The sequence below is a fragment of the Falco cherrug genome, chromosome 4 (genome assembly GCF_023634085.1).
Source record: "Falco cherrug isolate bFalChe1 chromosome 4, bFalChe1.pri, whole genome shotgun sequence".
In the NCBI taxonomy this organism is placed as follows: domain Eukaryota; kingdom Metazoa; phylum Chordata; class Aves; order Falconiformes; family Falconidae; genus Falco; species Falco cherrug.
The window spans coordinates 98,784,525-98,803,611 of NC_073700.1; the positions used below are offsets into that span (position 1 = coordinate 98,784,525).

Consider the following 19,087-nt stretch of genomic DNA (forward strand, 5'->3'; position numbering starts at 1 on the left):
CAGTTTAGTAAAACTTCAGGCATATACTACATATTGTAAAAATTATCTTCTTATATTGAGATTACAAACATTTTCTCATTTTCCACCACGGGCATGATTCTTAACTCTCAAGCTCTGCTCCTTCCTTCCTGAAAGTTTGCTTTCAAGGTTTCCCTCTTTATTTTGTATGATATCCAGATACTGTCATGACACCCTCATGAACATTTTTTGGAAAAAGCAAACATATAGCATTATGGAAAGATACCCAGCATATTATAGATGTTAATTTACCTTCTGCAAGCGAACCTTCCCATATGCAAATTTGGGTGTTGTTGGAGGGATAAGACCTTCTGGTAACTGCTTATACTAGAAAGGGAAGGAGGAGAAAAAAAAACCAAAACAAAAACACATGAAAGAAATACAAGCATGCTTTAATTGAATTCTCACTTTTAACTTCATAACTTACAAAAGCAGAACTTTGGTTAAAAGCAGGTAATATGACTGTGCTAAAGGATTAGTGCTGCATCTAGTCTGAGGGGGGGGGTTTAAAAAAAAAACAAAAACAAACCTGACTTGATCACATATGATAACAATTTTAATGACCATTCAACTTGTAACCATAAAAAGCATATCGAATAAACAAGCTGCCGAAGAATCACAGTGCCCTTGGAGCCCTCCTGTGGCTAAGAGCTTGTGTTACTGTCTTTAACAACCCTCTTGCAGCCAGCTCCCCAGCCCACGGGAGCTCAACTTAATGTTTCCAAGTCTGTAGGGCAGTATTTCCACCTGACCCTTCGTTAGCAGCACTTCTACATGGGAATTATTAGCCTCTTGTGCCTTTCCTTTCAGTTTTACTATACTCCACCACCACCTGCTAATCTATTACTGCCTGGGATGGTTTCTTTGAGGACAGGCCTTGAGACCTCCACAGCCTTCTCCACAGCTCCACAAACCCTTGAGGTCCACTGGTTAGCTTCCCTCTGGTCCTGGTCTAGACCACTTCCCCACCAGTCACAGGGAAGCATGACAAGGAAACACTCTGACTGCCAGGCTATTTCTGTTTACTTCTTTACTTCTAGGAGAAACCACCAGAGATCAGCAGGGAGAAGAGGTAAAGGATGTCCACCACCTTCTTGGACACCTTTGAGGAGTGGCAAGTCTAGACAGTGGCTTTCTGCCCCATACCCTAACCGCCTCCTGAGCCTACAACCTTATTTTGTCCCTGCCATCATCCCCCTTCTCCCTTTCCTGCCATTACTTGTTTCCTGTAACGTCCACTCTTCTCATCTGTTTCATTTACCGAACATGGCCTTAACTGCATGCTACAGAGAAAAAACTGCAGACTAGATACCCATGTGATCAAACAATCTAAGCCTACATTTTAATACACTTGCACAAATGACCACCATTGTGAAGGCTAACTTAATCTGCACATTCGATGACTTCTGAGTGCTTACTTTGGCAGCTCCTAGGTTTTCTTTAAAATAAATTTGGTGAGGGGCTGAAAGGGCATTTTTCTTAAAGAGATTTTACTTTGATTTCAGCTTGAAAGTTTTAGCACAAGGCATGATTTTCTGGGCTTACACATAGTATATCCAGCATAAAACTCACTCTCAAAAGCTCAACTCTGCATTAAGGAGGTGTGGGTGGGGAGTGTATAGTTGGTCTTTTAAAAAAAAACCCACAACAGATCAGAGCAGTATAATTGCCTTCCTGTCAAATGTCAACTATGGACTGATGAAAGCCTGATTTATATTCCCAGTAACAAGTTCATTTCTTTCTGTGTTTGAAAATAAGAAAGATATTCAGGCTTAAAGAAAAGAAAAACTATATTCCCCCAAGACAAGAAGTCAAAAGTAAGAAGTTTCAGGCTAAACAGGAAAAATTAGAGAATGCTGTCACCAACTGAAAAAAGTTGTAGACTGAAACCCTTCTTTATTACATTAACTGTAAGAAACAGTAAAGGAAGATTATAATGTGTTAGCTTTGTAGCACAGCAACTTAATTGCCTTTCATCTGTTCCACCTCAAACTGCAACTGAGTAGATAAAATGTTACAGGTTTAGAACCCACAGCAGAGACAGGAAAACTTAACTGAGATCCTATGGATATGGAAGGTATGAGATAAACAAACCACACCAAAAAAAGCTGTACCATGACCCAAAACACCTTAGGTTATACTGAACACGTCAGATCTTATCAAGGCTCTCTCACTGCACTACAAACTACTTACATTTCAGATAGTGATCTTGCCTTGAAGAAAACCACTCAAAACAAGGACATCTGGGAATTTCTCTGTTGAGTAAAGCTGTATCAAGACAGGAGGCTTGCCTTGAAAGGCTATCAAAATTATGCCACCAACCGAAAGCTTAGGGATAGCAGAGAAACTGAAGAAAATAATCCACAGCAGGCCTTCCACAGGTACAGAGATAAAAGCGTGCTCAACCCTAGAGAAAGCATAATACACTTCTGGGAGATCTACTCCCATTAAAAAAAATGTCTTCTAGTGAATAGGAATGTTGCTGGCATGCAACAGGAGAGCACATACAATCCTGAGCCTAGGGATTCCTATGGGATCTGTTTTAAGCCTCATATAAACAGCCTCCAATGTAAGGCTATTCAAAATCCAGATACAGGTTCCATGTTTCACTTTGATCTCCAGTGTGCAAAGCAAAGCTGGTCCCACCCATTAGCTACAGTTTGTGGCATCACAAAACCAAGATGTGTTCATTTGGATAAGCACGCTCCTTCTCAGAGGCCCAAAACCGCAACATGAAGCTTGTGACACAGCCAGCCAAAGCATTAAGCTACAGTGCATATCAGGTTGATATCAAGCGATGAGCCAGAACTGACTAAACAGCTGATTGATGCTGCAAGGGAAAAGCTCTGCCCACTCCTCCATCTCTACTCCCAGCCAAAACCTGCCTGCGTCCTTCTGCTCCCCTTGTGCCAGCACTGCCTCTCAGCTGACCAAGCGAGCCGATTCAGCTTACTAACCTTCAGCTGAAAGAAAACACACACAGGAAAAAAGCAGAGCTGAATCATTTCAGTGTCAGACCTGCACCTGTATCCCCTCTCTAAAAGGAAGGCGTGAGCCCTTGGGACAGAAAGGATAGCCAGAGAGGTGCAAGATCTTTCCCCTTTTGTAACAACAAGCAGATAGGCTGGCCTTAATGCCTTGTTCGACTTCATTTCCTTTACCTGCAGAAAATGGTAAATTCACAAGTAACTTATGCCAACACAAGAACAAGAGAGTTTGCAGCACACCAGGGATGTTCCAAAGAACCATTCTAAACATGTCCTGGGGACACTCACCATTCCAATTACTTCCCTCAAGGCAAAATATTTTTCTGTCAGATCCCCCGCTTCACTCAGTGGAGCATCATAGTCATAACTAGTGGGCTGTGGCATATAGGGCATATTAGCACCTAAGGGAGGGGAAAAAACAGAAACAGTAGAACAGTTGTTTTTTTTCCAAAGGTATCAACTTTCAGAACTCTTTCCAATCACAGTCAGACTTCGCTAATTTTAGATTCAATGTAGGCCTTGGTATTTGGCATAAAGAAACCCATTCCTGATGGAAGACAATGCCCTGAGCTCATACCACTCCGTTATACAGTCTTCAGAAATATTCTGAAGAGAAACAAATATATCCATGTTTCCACTGTTTCACAGTACTGAGTGAAACAGAAGTACCCTTTGAAAAGATAAATACCATATGTATTTAGTACAACATGGGGGCAACAGACAGAACAGCTAGCCAGTCACTTCTGTCAGGTGAAAGCAAGCATAGCTTATTCTTTTACAGGATACATTACTACCTAATTCATAAAGAGCTCCCCTACATCATTATATCATCTAAACAATTTCTTACCATTCCAATAGGCAAAGTTAGTTCCACCTACAAACATGTACCTAAAAAGGAAAAAAAGCCATCCACTTAAATCAGGTTTTGCTGAATCGGGAAACAAAAAATAAAAATAACACTTACAGGTTAACGTTAGCACCACGTGCCAGGATTTCATTAAGTGTTTTAGCTATAGTTTGTGCAGGCACAACAGAATGATGGTGCCCCCAGTGATCCAACCATCCAGTATAAAACTCAGAATTAACCTGAAAGGAGGAAGCACAAAAGAGGAAGGGAAAACATGAAGAGGGAACAAAAACAGAACACGATGTGATTTAAGGTTACTAACTTTAGAAGGAAAGGAAAAAAGGCACCTTGACTCATTTGAGCCATACGCTAAGTCAGTCCTTTTCAGCAGATTTCTTGTCAAAGGAATTAAAGGATTGTTTCAACAGTTTTATAAGGACACTGAAAATAATTGCCTAAGCACCAAAGAGCATGGATTTCCTTGGAACTTGTCAACACATACGTGTTCCACCCGCTTGGGATTCAAGTAAATGGTGGAACCAACACATTCGCTGCAGAATAGCATATGTAGACTAGATGTAATGAAAAATAAACCTTTCAAATACTCAAATTGCATTCTAAATAATTTCATAGCACAGAGGTAATCTTGTACCCTACACCGGCCTTCTCCCTTTGTCAAAATAGCTTCCAGTGATCTCACATCCCATTATAGCTTGTGTAAAACCTCTAGGGTAGCTGAAAACAGGAAGCAACTTCGAACCTGCCCTTTTAATTTTGCTTCTAACTTCCACCTACACATGCACCTCACTAACTCATCTAATCATACTTGCTGTTTCCGCTGCTTTGTAAACATTTGTCTTCACAAGGAAAAATACTGAAACAAAATTAATACCTTCTCAGACTGAAACAGTATTTGCAGAACAGCAGTTAATGTGGATTTGCCAAACACACACAGAAGCACCTCTCTGCAGTTTTTCTGACTTGTAAATTATGCCTTCGTAAACATGTCCCTAAAATTGTCCAACACCCTGTTGTTAACTCCCCTCTTATTAACCATTGCAAGATTACAAATGATAGAAGAAATTTAAGTGAAAAGACATACCAAAGGGCCCATAGGTTCGCTGCCTCTTTGAGCTAAAAATGCTGCTGTGACATTGCCACCTATAAGCAGACAGAAATAAGACTGAGTTGCTACATCCATGACTTTTTCGGTCCTTCATTTTACTGAAATAGGTGTCTTATCTCCCTTCCAACACTTAACAAAAATGCAGACAAACACTGTTTTCTTTGATTCCAGTGTTCAAGTTGCAGAACTTATTTGAAATATATACATACATGTATGTATGCATGTCTTTGCTTTTGAGATACATCTTCTGAAAACCTGACTCTTCTCAGGAATGACAGCTTGGCACCATAAAGTTTGAGATTTTTCAGAACTCCTACTTGATCATTGGACAGTACAGGTCTGGGGATTCGGCACCAAGACTATGGGGAAGACAGAAGCCAGGGAATCTCAGAGAAGCTTCACTTCTGATCACTCCTAATGGCTTAAGCCATAGGGCTGGAAATAACTACATTCAAGAGCAGCTCACCATCTCATAAATGGTACACATGACCGAGTTCACAATTTCGATCTACTGTTAAGAAAATAGATTCCTGCTAAGAACACGTATTTGACTGTAGAGAAAATAACATACAAAAAAATATGGAAAGATTATCTTGGAGTTTGTTTTTTGTGCCTTAAGCCTATTATGCCAAGCCCATGCAGTGTATGAACATCATTAACTCTCCTATCAAAACAGCACTTTCTGTACACATTACAGTTGCTTAGCCATTCTTCAGGCCTGTATCACTGCAAATTGTGGCAGTGTGCACACTTCTAATGATGATCTTCAACAGTAAATTTTTTTCCAGTAAACCACTGGCTTAAAAAGAAATGAACTGAGAGCTGGATTCTGGGACAGACAAGAGGACACTAAAAAACCCAAAAAACATCAAACCCCCAAACCAAAAAACTCAACATCAAAAAATATATTAAAAAAAATAATCAATGGAATCAATGGCAACTATTACTGAGAATTTTTAGGAGATACGCACTATGAGCAGTGTAAATTGTTAATTCACCATTTCATGATGTGATGAAGTGATTACCGTTCTCTAACTGGGTACCTGTGGGTGATTCTTGTACATTTAAGAGTACATCAAATATACATAAGTGCCTACTACAGCATTTAAATGAAGCTGTCAGGTTTGTCAAGCAGCCAAAGTCAGTTTGTCATGCCACAAACACAACAGAATTATTTGGTAACAAACAATGGTCTCTAACCTGGGCCAAAGTCCACTGTTGCATAAAGACCCTGAAGAGCTCCACATTTCAAGTAAAATTGGCTTGCACCATCAGTTGTGAACAGCACCACCTCATCCCCAAGATGCTGGCGAAAGAGCTTCAGAAGGGAACGCAGATAGTCATAGTCACAAGTGAAGTAGCTTCCATACTCATTCTCTACCTGTACAGTAGAAGCAAGTCAGTAAAACAGTAGCCAACTTCAGTCTGCATCTGATACCAAAAATGGAAAGCCCAAATCCAACCCTCACCTTCCTTTGACAGCAATGCTGAAAATGTCATTTTAACTCCAGATCTGAGGACTAAGAGAAAACACTTCTAGGCACTCATTCCTCTCACCTGTACCTTACAGAACAACCATTGTGTGGAGGCAAATCATTTTCCCACAAAATCACCCTCCACATAAAAATCCCTAACCTAGCTACTTCACAACAGTGATAAAAACACAGAAGCTTCTATTAATAAATGGAGAGCTATGACCCACATCTCAAGCAGAACAATAAAACTATAGAACAGGTTGTGACATGATCAAAACAGCAGCAAAATTAAGAGTGCCAGAACAGAGACACCTACAAGGGGCTCACATGAGCAGCGAAGCCCTGCAATAGACTCAAAGGACTGAGAGGAAGACAACTCCATTACCACCAATAGGTACACATCTTGCCCCTTTCCCAAGGGGATGGACTTTCAAGCTCTAGATCCAATGCCAAACACATCTGAAGGTCACTTCTGAAAATTCTGTTATAAGCATCTTATTTTGGTCAAAGAATTTCTGCCCAGTGCTTTTGCTCGATAGACATAATACATTATTCAAGAAAAATTATCTTGGGCATATTATAAGAAGGGTCTCCTATCCCATCCTGTGCCAACCGGCAGTTTTAAAAAAATTAAAACAAAGCTTGTATTATGGTCCAATACTAAGAATATGGAACAATCACCACTGCACATCTAGAAGGCGCTTAAGAGAGCAGGTACTCACCATGAACACACAATGTTGTGTCCTGAAACATTCACAACTTAATGTAGGTGTTAAGAACTTAAATGTCTAAATTTTGATGCCATTTTCATCACAAGTTTTAGGCTTACTCCATACTGCTTTTGCTTCTATTTGCAAGTATCCTTATTCCTCTTTTTCCTGTCAGAAGATTTCAAGCAGTTCTAGTTTTGTATTTATTTATGTGAGAACTGGCATGAAACTCAGATCTAAAAAGTTCCACAAGTTTCCTCTATTGCTTACTATAGTTGTGGGAAACAACTTTGATAGAGAAGACAAGTACACTCTGAATTCTGGAAACAGTGCATTCTGTTCTTTAGGATACGGGATTTTATCAGAAACTTGCAGCTACCTGAAACTGTTAAGGAACACCTGTGACATTACCACCCAACACCCATGGAGTGTCTGCAAGAGCAATATAAGCTCAGGTCCGTTTGATTTTCAGGAAGTTACCTGCACCATGATGATTGGACCCCCATTTTGATAGAGGTGAGGCCTCATCTTTGGCAAAAGGACACCCATCCATTTCTCTACTGCTGCCAGGTAATCTGAGATACACAAAGTATAAATCTTTCACAACTGTTTCTGTTTTTTTCTACTTTTTTTGTTTTAAATTATGTATGGGTAGTTTTTACCTACTGTTCTAAATATGTGAAGTATAAGAGAACAGCATTTAATGAACTGATGTGTTCTTATATTTGTTTTAAAATGTCAGCTTCCAGTACAGTTTACTAAAAAATAAAATATTTAAGTACTGATGAACTTTGAAAATCATCAGAGACACTTCAATATGTCTCACACATGTTGTCCTAATACATTTAAACAGAAAAATAAATGTGAATGTTGCTATATGTAGTATTTTTTTAAATAGATAATTTATCTCACAAAAAGCAGAACTGAAGTCAGATATGATATATAACTTTGTTCCCTAATATGCACTCCAATAACCACATTATTCTCCTGTCTCATCTCACCCCTCCATGTCTGGTCCATGACCAGGTAGCACATAAGAATGCTACAACTAGTTCTGGAATTACATGTACACTGACCAGTCAAGAGGGACCCCCACAATGAGTGGCCAGTTGGCTGTTGCAAAACCAAAAACCTCAAAGCTGAGCGCTACCTTCTTTTCCATCAGTGGTGATAATGACTTCTTTCTTGGCACCAATTTTCATGAAATTTGTCAATACTCTGGAAACTTTCTACCCTACTTTGTTCATTCTGTATACTTCGAATGCACACTTTTAATTAAAAGTACTGAAAATTCTACTCACAAGATAACTTAAGCTGAAATACGAATTATCTAGTAATGGCTTCAAACAGCAAGTTGCCTTGCTGCTAAAGTGCATTTTTGCTAGTCTTTCTTGATGCCTCTACCTGGATCAGAAGACCTGAGAACGATAGATTTCTTCTCCAACAGCCATGCAGGAAGGCCTCCCTGGGAAAAGAAAGGGAATCATTTCAGTGACCATTTCCATGGAACATAAGAAAAATTTAGCCTTTTATCAAAACATACACTGAGACCTTAAGACTGGTTTTCTACAAGTAACAATTCCCAATGAAAAAAGAATACCAAATAACCAAATGTTACAAGAAGTCACTTAGGAGGCATGGAATTTAATAAGTTAAACCAAGAGCCTTGTTCAAATATATACCAAGTATGTGTGTCTACTTTAAGACAAAAATACTTGCATTCCCTAGAAATAACTGTTACAAAAGGGTGTACCATGTCCCATTCTGCACAGATGTAAGGCCCAGCTCTCAGGATAACCAGCAAACCAGTGTCTTTAGCAAGTTGCAGGAAATACTCCAGATCTTTGTCACCAGAAAAGTCATACACGCCCAGCTGGGGTTCGTGGTAGTTCCATGGCACATACCTATGAAGAGAGAAGATCACCTTCCATTAGGAAACTGAGACTAACCCAGAACTCCAAATAACAGCTGTTTGCACTACATGGCCCAGAGACTGTAATGCTGAACTGGTCTTCAGATCAGTAAAAAAGCAGAATAACTCCAGAGCCTTTCTTCTGTGAGGTACTACTTATGACAGAAGGTGTTAAAATTAATACTGAAATAAGGCTTAGTACTTTGCAGCTATGTCTGCACGAGTACATATCAATGCAAGAACAGGTGTTGTTAGTGCCATTTTGAACCCATGATGTCTGTTCCAAAATTTAAATAGTTAACAGTTTTGATGTTAGCAAGTCAGCTGCCAGTTGTATAGTGGTGGGAGGTTTGTGAAAAGGTGGATACTGTAAACCACTCATAAAAGAGGTGGTCAGGAATGAATTTGCCCAAAACAGCACGCGACCCTTTGCAAATGGATCATCCAGCTTGCACAAGGAATGCCAACCAGGCTGACAGGTCCACAGCGCTGCTGCCGCTAACAAAGAACTTAAAAACGTCCAAGCCTCAAATGATATTGCATCTAGGTCCTGAAAGTTTTTACTGACCGGGAGCAATGCAGGTTCTGGAACTGTGAAGTTAAAAGATGCTAAGTTGCCCAAGAGCCTGGACAAAGGAAAACTTCATTTCAACCAAGTAAACAAAGCTGCCAAACAAGCAGATAACCATTTAAAAGAACACCTCTGTCCTACTTCCAGGACTTAGGAAACCACAGCCCCAACACAGAACATCTCACAAAAGATAAAAATAATTTGCTTGGTTGCAAGACAACAAAGAAACATGTTACCTACCAACTGCCAGGCGTAGGTGTTGTAGCTTAAGGCCCCTGCTTGACAACCCTGAGAGTTTTGGCTTGGTATAGTACTAAGTGGCGGCCGTAGCACAGACAGACATTAAAATTAGGGATGAGTACAGCCTGAGCAAGGATTCAAAAGAATGGGAAACTCATTCTCCATGCATTTATTTTTTTGCACATGGGTTTGTAATCCCTCTTAGAGAACTGTTGCCACTGTTCCAGGGAGAACAAATTTGAGAAAAAAAATTTTAAAACCAAAACTGTGGTTAGTCAAGCAAAGATCCTCTCAGGCAACACTATTCTTACCGTCTGCATTTGTTTACATGCTCCAGAGTTAATTTTGTAATAACTACCCAAGAGGGAAAGAAAGTGCAGAAAACACTGCTTTTAATAAGCAAGAAAAACAGGAACCTTCACATGAGCACACTACTGAAATGGCCATGTTCACATGTACGCATGTCTGAGATTCAAATACAAAAATTACAATCTTTCAGCAACTTTAGTTAATATTATAGCCTCACAAAGGCCAAAATCTTAAGCCTCTGTTTGAAAATATGAAGCTTAAAATTCGTATGCCAGGATGGAGTCAAAGGAACACACTTAGGCATCAAAATGCACATTTCCCATTTACATAGTGTATTTTATTTCTTTCTCAACCTGCTCTAATGTTTCCAAAGCACACAACTGACTCATTTGTAAATCAAACTAAAGTTGAATTTAATGAATATATGAAATGTGCATTTAATGAATATATGAACAATGTGAAAATACATTCAACGTTCATTTGGTTTTGTGCATTTGTCTAAATTTCAAGCAGAGCAGTAAAGTGATCGCTGACAACTAAGATGAAAGTAGATAAAGTAGAAAAATATTTTAAATGAATGAATGACCAACCTACCCCAAATAAACTAATACCAGAGTATCATATTGTGCTTGCTTTCCTTGTTTCATATACCATTACCCAAGTTATCACTGCAGAATAATTTTAGTTTTCTCTAAGCTGTAACAACTACGTTGTTTCCAAAACTATTGCTTAGACAAAGAGAATTACTTCAAGTTTTTTATATATATGTGAGTATGGACTTGTCAAGGACAGATAAACCTAACTCCATTTGTTCACAGGAAAATTTGCCTAAAGGATTAAAGAAAAGGAAAAAAGGTTATGTATCCTGACTTAGCAGGGGGTTTGGTACTTTGCTCATAGGAGCACTGTACAGCAGAAAAGGGAAAAAAAAGAGAGGCTAGTTGGTATAACATTAACACAGAATAAAAATTAACCATCAAAGAACAACCCACTATTTGCTGGGAAAGCAGTGGGATATTTTGAGGATTATCCCAAGTGTCTTTGGTAGATGTAACTATATCCCAAGCTTTTACTGACATTTGGGTGATGTAATACACAGCATGCTTTGCAAATGGGGAGCAGTTGCAAATCTGTCAGTGAACATGACGAGGATTCTAAGTGCTCCTTACTAATGAGCAATATGGTCTGACATCAACAAGGAATGACAAGTTAGCACTTTTTAATTCTCTCTTACAAAGGAAAAGGCAAAATACAAAATGAGAAATAAGACATACAGAAGTGGTATTAATAGGAAAAGGATCTGCAGGTTCCACTGAAAAGTACCATCTGACATTGAATCACCAACATGACATTGCAATAACAGACACAGCTCTTTCTGGGAGGAATTACCAGGCATGTTGATGTAGCAACTCATTCACTGAAAAAATGTTTCTAGCAGAGAGCTGCACCTGTTTGAGCTAAATAAAGATGACTAGATATTAACTTCATAACTGTTTCTCGCTGTTTAAAATACTACTACAGAAAAACAGAAACAGCTTATGTTCCTTTCTCTTCAGGCAACGAAACAAATTACAAATAACTGATAAGTAAGTTACAGGTTAATCTGGGAAAAGACTTCTAGCTGAAATTTAACTACACCTTGTAACCTGTTAGTTACAAATATATACTCATTGGAGAGTTTTACAAACTTGTTCTAGAAACAAGTCTGAAGGTCTAATATTGTCTGAGGTAAGGACAAAAGGGTTTATCCAGCTCCCTTATGTTCAGGATGGAAGAAGATAGAAAAATTCTTCCAGAAACAGTTTTAAACTATGTCCCATGCTTCCCCACAAGGCCAGGAAAAAAAGCAGGTTTCTGTGGAGAAGGGAAAAAACTGAAGGAAAAAAAAAAAAAAAAAAAAATCACACTAAATGCTTTCTTACAGAATGATTCATGATATAAATTTGTTACTAATACACTTTAATCCCCCAGTATATTTTGTACAGCTAGCAATGGCCTTAAATAATTTGAGGCCATTAATTAAATAATAAATTAAATAATTTTACTTCAAAATTGTTATTATTAGCAAGCATAATTTCTATATACCATTATATAAATTTGTAGTCAGTTGTTAATTCTGTACTGCTTTAGCTACAGAATAGTTAATTTATAAAGGAATGCCACATTTCTTTTTTCAACCTGAAATGTGGTATTTCTTCTGTATTTGAGTAATAGCATTTACTTTCCATTTACACACAATTTCCAAGGTTCATCCTATACCCTTCCTTTTCCTTAAAAGTCACAGCTTTCCTATTTCAGTGATGTCAAATGGCAAAAAAAACCACTTTAACAACCTTAATACACAGCATAACTCTCTCTGTAATACCAGGTGGGGTTTTTTTAGTAGTGTAAATTTAAATAGCTTGTACTAATTTCATAAATAATAGAGTAGCATTTTATACACACTAGTTAAATCACACATTTATGAGTCCTTAGAAAAAATGTAAATTGTGCTTATTTTTTAATTAATATTTTAACAGCAGCTCTTTCTCAGAGGGACTTTCTACAGGTTTATCTGCTCATTAGTCAACAAATACAGTAAAACAAATAAAAGGTCGACATTCTCTAACTTTCTATGGATTTGTAAGGTAACTGCCAGTTCTTACAGGAAGCTTCTCCACTGATCTGTAAATATTTAGCCCCATCTAGTGGTTAATTGTTTATCTTCTCCATACCAAAAAACCCAAAGCACTAATTTCCAGTCCTTTCCAGATGTCTTTGATAGCATGCATTTCTCCTTGGCAGACAGTACAGAAACTGAAAACAAGGACAGTTACCCCTGTATGACCAGTGCCTCTGTGTGCTACTTGCTGAGGTCGGGAGTGAAGCTCCCCGGTGGTACTCCATCATCTTCTGGCATGTCACACCAACCACATCAAATTTCAACCTACTATTTGAAAGATTTAAGCCTTGATATCTTAAGCTTTAATGCAAGATCAAGCTTCCTGTCACCTGTTTTCTCATATTCTGTTATTGCTTAAGATGTTTTCAGGTGCAGATGGTTATATACATATACTGACTTCACCCGTTCAAGAGTCCCAGTTGAGGTGCTGACTCAGTCATTAGTTGAATGATGCATCAAAGCATAGCAAGTCTTTTGGAAATGAGGCTGCAGAGAACAGGAAGAGCAGCAGGTCTGGCTTGCTTTGACCATAAGGTATTTATGAGGACAATCCTATAATAAAAGGATCCTGTTTCCCTTGAAGTAGCAAACCTCATTGAGAGCACCCTGAAAAGAACAAGGAAGGCTCCCATATTTCAAATTATAGCAAGACCCTTCCTTGTCTCATGGGAAAAACCCCAAGCAGCAAAATCACAGTCTCCAAGGTTGGGAGTCCAGCTACCATATTCTGCCAAAAGGTCTGGCAGTGCTGCTGCCCATTCCAGAAGGACTTCACATAACTGTTATCTCAGTCCCTTGATAATGTTACTGATCTAGGAAAGAGTAGGCAGAAGACAACAAAACAAAAACACAACTACTCATCTAGAGCAATTTCCATTTTTATCAAAATCACAGCAGAATTGTTGGGGTAACATGAAAATTTATTGTTTCATCTTAATAATCAAGAGCAGTAAGACTGGATTATCTGCAAACTTTAAAGAAAAACAAAAGGGGGTTTGGCGGGTGGGTTGGTGGGTGGGTTTTTTTATTGTCAAGAGAGAAAGAGAGAGATCAGTGTCAAATGGGAAGATGCATGTATTTGATCCTTGTAGAAAATGCAAGGGCACAGGGATACTTGCTGCTTATAAGATACACATTTCAGAGCTATCTCTTACCATTGTAGAAAAAAATCCAAAGGTAAGCAGTGATGGGGGAGAAAGTTAAAGAATGCCAGTCTGCTCTACAAAAAGAAAAGGATGTTGTAAAAAACCTGTTTTCTGCCATTGGTGATCCAGCAACACCACCTAAGCCCACAGGCCACATAACCACAGGGCAACACTTGCTAGCTGCACTGTGCCTTCCGTGCCAAAACAGAAACAACTCAGCTCTTCCAAAACTGACAGAGACCAGTTGAACCTGCAACCCAAGACAATCCCCACGCCATCCTGCACAGTGGTAGGACACTACTGTAAAACAGGAAAGCACAGAGGAGATCTCAATAAGGCGGGGGGGGGGGGGGGGGAAGCCCTACTTATTGGGAAATTACAAAGAAGGACAAAGCAACAGGGGGAAAAAAAACACAGCCCTGAGGCAATTTTGCCATTAAACAACAGTCATGGGGTGAATGGGAAAGAAAACATACCTATCCCAAAAGACCAGTGATGCAACAGAGACATGAACAGGCAATTAAAGAAAAAAGGAAGAAACAAGTTGAAGAAGCTGGAAATGAACAGAGGGCACCAAAAATATATGGGTGTTGGGAGAAGAAGGAAAATAAATCAAGAGACATAAGGGAAGTATGAGACACTATGGATCATATGTGTCGCAGAGCCACTGTCAGGACCCAGGCTGATCTTCAAGCCAGACATCAAAAAGTATAATTTTCAGGGCCATTTGAAATTATTTTTTTGCTGCAATAGAAGTAATTACATGGGCAATTCCAGCAACTCTGTCCTGAACAAGTGTGTTACTTAATCCCATTGTTCTTATGTGATGTGAGGTAAGACAGAACTTGCTTGATTAGAAAACAACAAAAACCACCCCAAAAGACACACACCAAACAAAAAGTCACTGCATCATCACAACACTGGGAAGGGTTTTAAGACATACCAAAAAATTGAGGTAAATTTGGGGGGGTGGTGGAAAAAAGGCAACTCCTTTTCTTTCCCTGCCATCTGTTCTTCACAGTCTAACCCTCACTAATCACACCCAGAAGTACACAAGGCAACCGTGCAATCTGCAGGTCAAACAAAACACTGATTTCAAGGCAGGAGAAGGAGAAATAGTGCAACACTCCTGCTGAGCAAAGTAACCTGGCTTACAGAGCCAACACTGCCTGGCAGTCCATAGCACACAGGCAGGCTGTTTTGAAGAGAAGCTCTAAGCCTTCTAATGCTTTAGGAAAGAAAAACAAACATGCTTGGGAATTAGAATCATTGCTTGAAAAGACTATGCCTTACACTTCTTCACCACTCTTCCCTTTTTTTTTTTAATCTGTGCCTCACCTGTTGTAATTATGTATACAACCAGGTAGGAAAGACAAGAAAAATGGACTAAAGGTTCAGTACACACAACTGAAAGCTGTTTAAACAGTATTATTTTTTTACAGAGAAGTACATCTAGTTCCCAACCATTTTTCTAACTTTAAACACTCCTGGTGAAATAACATTACTGCAGCTTTTGCCAGTATCTCCAAGACTTTAGAGTGATACAACTTAGGCTGTATTAAGAGGTCATTGTCCCCTCTCACCTCGTCTGCCTTTTGAACAGAGATTACAATGCCCTTGGCAGAAGCAAAGCACATATGTACTAGGTTTGCATGGCCAGGGTTTGATAGCAGGGGGGCTACAGGGGTGGCTTCTGTGAGTAACTACCAGAAGCTTCCCCCATGTCCGATAGAGCCAATGCCAGACGGCTCCAAGACAGACCTGCTGCTGGCCAAGGCCAAGCCCATCAGCAATTATGGTAGTGCCTCTGACACCTGTGCAATTGCAGCTGGAGAGGAGTGAGACTATGTGAGAGCAACAGCTCTGCAGACACCAGGTCAGTGCAGAAGGAGGGGAGGAGGTGCTCCAGGCACCAGCAGATATCCGCCTGCAGCCCACGGAGGTTAACAGTGGAGCAGATATCCACCTGCAGCCCATGGAGGAACCCATGCTGGAAGCAGGGGATGCCTGAAGGAAGCTGTGACTGTGTGGGCAGCCCATGCTGGAGCAGCTCCTGGCAGGAACCATGGAGTGAGAAGCCCGAGGCTAGAGCAGGGTTGCTGGCCGGGCTTGTGACCCTGTGGAGACGCACACTGGAGCAGCCTGTTCCTGAGGGGCTGCACCCCGTGGAAGGGACCCATGCTGGAGCAGTTTGCTAAGAACAGTAGCCAGTGGGAAAGACACATATTGGAGAAGTTGTGGGGGGCTGTCTCCCGTGGGAGGGACCCCATGCTAGAGTATGGGAAGAGTGAGAGGAGCCGTCCCCCTGAAGGAAGGAGTGGCAGAGACAATGTGTAATAAACTGACCACAGCTCCCCATCTCCCTGCACCACTTAGGGGGAGGAGGCAGGGAATTCAGGAATAAAGCTGTGCCTGGGAAGAAGGGAGGTATAAGGGGGAAGGTGTTTTAAAATCAGTTTTTATTTTCTTATTATCTTACTCTGATCTGATTGGTAATAAATTAATTTTTCCCCAAGTCAAGTCTGTTTTGCGTGTGACAGTAACTGGTGAGTGATCTCCCTGTCCTTATCTTGACCCACAAGCCCTTTGTTGTATTTTCGCTCCCTCGTCCAGTTGAGGAGGGGGAGTGATACAGCAGCTTTAGTGGGCACCTGGTGTCCTGCCACGGTCAACCCAACACAATATAAAACTGTTTTTCAGTTGCCAAAGTTTACAGTCCAACAACTTATTTCAGGTCACATTTGCATCCTGGGTTGTGAAGCAAGAGGTGTTGCTTATCGGCAGGGAAGTGGACTGCTAGCTATGACCTGCCCAGTTGTCCATCTATGCTGTTAAGAGGTCACCCTATCCACCCTTCACTTCTCCAGAGCTTTCTCACCTATTACTTAAAAATTAATAAACCAAGTCACAATGGTAGCATTCCACTTAACTACTACTCATACATCTCCCAGGACTACAAATCACTTTGAAAGTCAACAGCTACTTACGTTTGAATGGCATCAAGTCCTGCCATCTTCATCTTCAACAGGCGGTCTTTCCAGTAATACTGGGGCACCCGTGAGTAGTGAATGCTACCTGAGATGTAACGGAAAGGCCTCCCATCCTTGACAAAGCAGTTGCAGCCATAATCAATCCCAAAACTCCTTTGGGGTATATTCTGTGTACAAAAAAAAAAATTTAAAAAATTACACAATATAATCTCTTTCTGCCTTGAAAGACATGGAGAACAGTCTACACAAGTCTCTGGATTGTCACAATAGAAAGTACAATGGCATTAAAATTAAAATGGTGAAGTGCTCTCCATTAGCTATACATATAGCCTGCCTGAGCCCAACACCAAAGGACTACAATACATCTGCCAACCACACAACAATAACAGGATTCACTACTACACCAAAATATGCCACATGCATTCTGCACTTTCAACAAGTACGTAGTACCATCTCTCTACAGTGATACATTTTGCAGCTGCTTACACCAGTACAAATGGTGAGGAATCCATAAGGGGAGACTGGGTGAATGCCAACACTTTGCACCCAATGCTTCAACTTACTAAACTGTTGGAAAATACGATCCTAATTCCAACGCTTACTGCCATGCTCAAGTCTGGAAGCAAAAGCCAGCTGGGAGCTTTTAAGGAACAAAATGCACATTCTAAATACTCCAGAGCACAAATCCATACATGTTTGAAAGCTTAGTTTCTAGTAAGTATATAACTTTGATAGATCAGTCTGGCAAACCGCATACATTTATGTAAGTCATTAAAAAATAGTCATTTTTTGAGGAAGTCCTACTTTCAATACTTTTACAGCAAAGCACACCCAAACCCAGTGGACTTAAAAAAAAAAAAAGCAGGCAAATTAGGAATAAGAGTCCACACTTCCTAGCCATAAGAAAAATACCTTAATTTCAAGAGCATGGGATTACTCCTCAAGCGAGCCTAGTGAGCCTATGATCTTAGCAAAATTTAAGCTACTATGACCAACAGCAGTACTTCCTTTGCTTGTCAAAAAAAAACAAAGGAAAAGCAGAAGACCTTTTAAGTGCCTGGCCCTATGTCTTTAAGCACTTTTAACTTTAATTTTTTTATTATTTTTTAAACAAGAGCTTTAACATTTCATATCTTCCATCTCTCATTTATCTTTGGCATCCCTGTCACCAGTACTACTGTTGTCCTCCACACATCACTGAATAGTTGGTTGTTTGTCTTCATGTTCTCTAACTTGGCATTTGCATTTTATCAGATTCATTACTGAGCACATAAAAAAAAAATCCCTTCAATGAAAGTTCAGTACGGATCTAGGAAGTAACATCACTTGACAGCAAATGTAATCAGTTAGTTCTTCATACCTACCAGAAAATAAATCAGAAGTCAGCCAAACAAACCTCAGCATTTATTGGACATTGTAATAGTCCAAATAAAACACATCTTAGAATAGTGTAAATTAAAAGCTGATGAAGCTGGCCTTGCTCCTGAAAAGATAGGCCTTGGTCTGTCCCTTATTGAGAATGGGGCTTAGCAATTAGCAAGTTGATTACATGAAACAAAAGTGATGACATTAGAAAGGCAAGAGAGATACAGACCACCATACAACCCCAGGTGACACATACATACCCCTCCTTACATGAGAGCCATCCACCTTTGGAGGAAATCTGCCCAAAGATTAAGTAGGGATTAACAGACCACACTGTTTTGAAGAATATTCTCACGTAACCACTTCTGTTAACTAGTGAAAAATTTTGTTACAGTACTGTGTGCAACTACAGGAAGAATAAAAGGAAAGGAATGGAAAAACTGAAATACAGCAGGCATGTATAACCATATAACAGCAAGCACTGAGACTCCCGGCCAACAACTGGACACAACTGCCAACCAAGAGCATACTCTTAGTGCAACAAGACAGCAAAAAGGAGCCAGTGCAATGTGTCAGAGGCCAAAAGAACAAGAGTATAAACTACTAGATGGAGTAAAAAGAAAAAGCTCTCCTGAAAAATTGAGGATGAAATTGAGTCAACATGCCTATCCCTAGACTGTCATTAAATGAAGCGACTGAGCGAGGTAACACTCCACAAACATTTGAAGAC

At 39.9% G+C, this 19,087-nt stretch overlaps 1 protein-coding gene across 1 annotated transcript in view; it reads right to left on the reverse strand.

Annotated features, from left to right (window-relative positions):
* GLB1 (galactosidase beta 1) overlaps positions 1-19,087 on the reverse strand; it is a 46,586-nt gene that overhangs the window by 17,965 nt on the left and 9,534 nt on the right. The window contains exons 2-11 of the mRNA XM_055710196.1: positions 16,990-17,159; positions 8,917-9,067; positions 8,568-8,628; positions 7,644-7,738; positions 6,179-6,359; positions 4,955-5,013; positions 3,970-4,091; positions 3,853-3,893; positions 3,294-3,406; positions 271-345 (exon numbers count right to left, since the gene is read on the reverse strand). Of these exons, the coding sequence (XP_055566171.1) occupies positions 271-345; positions 3,294-3,406; positions 3,853-3,893; positions 3,970-4,091; positions 4,955-5,013; positions 6,179-6,359; positions 7,644-7,738; positions 8,568-8,628; positions 8,917-9,067; positions 16,990-17,159 (1,068 nt within the window). The remainder of the gene's footprint in view (positions 1-270; positions 346-3,293; positions 3,407-3,852; positions 3,894-3,969; positions 4,092-4,954; positions 5,014-6,178; positions 6,360-7,643; positions 7,739-8,567; positions 8,629-8,916; positions 9,068-16,989; positions 17,160-19,087) is intronic.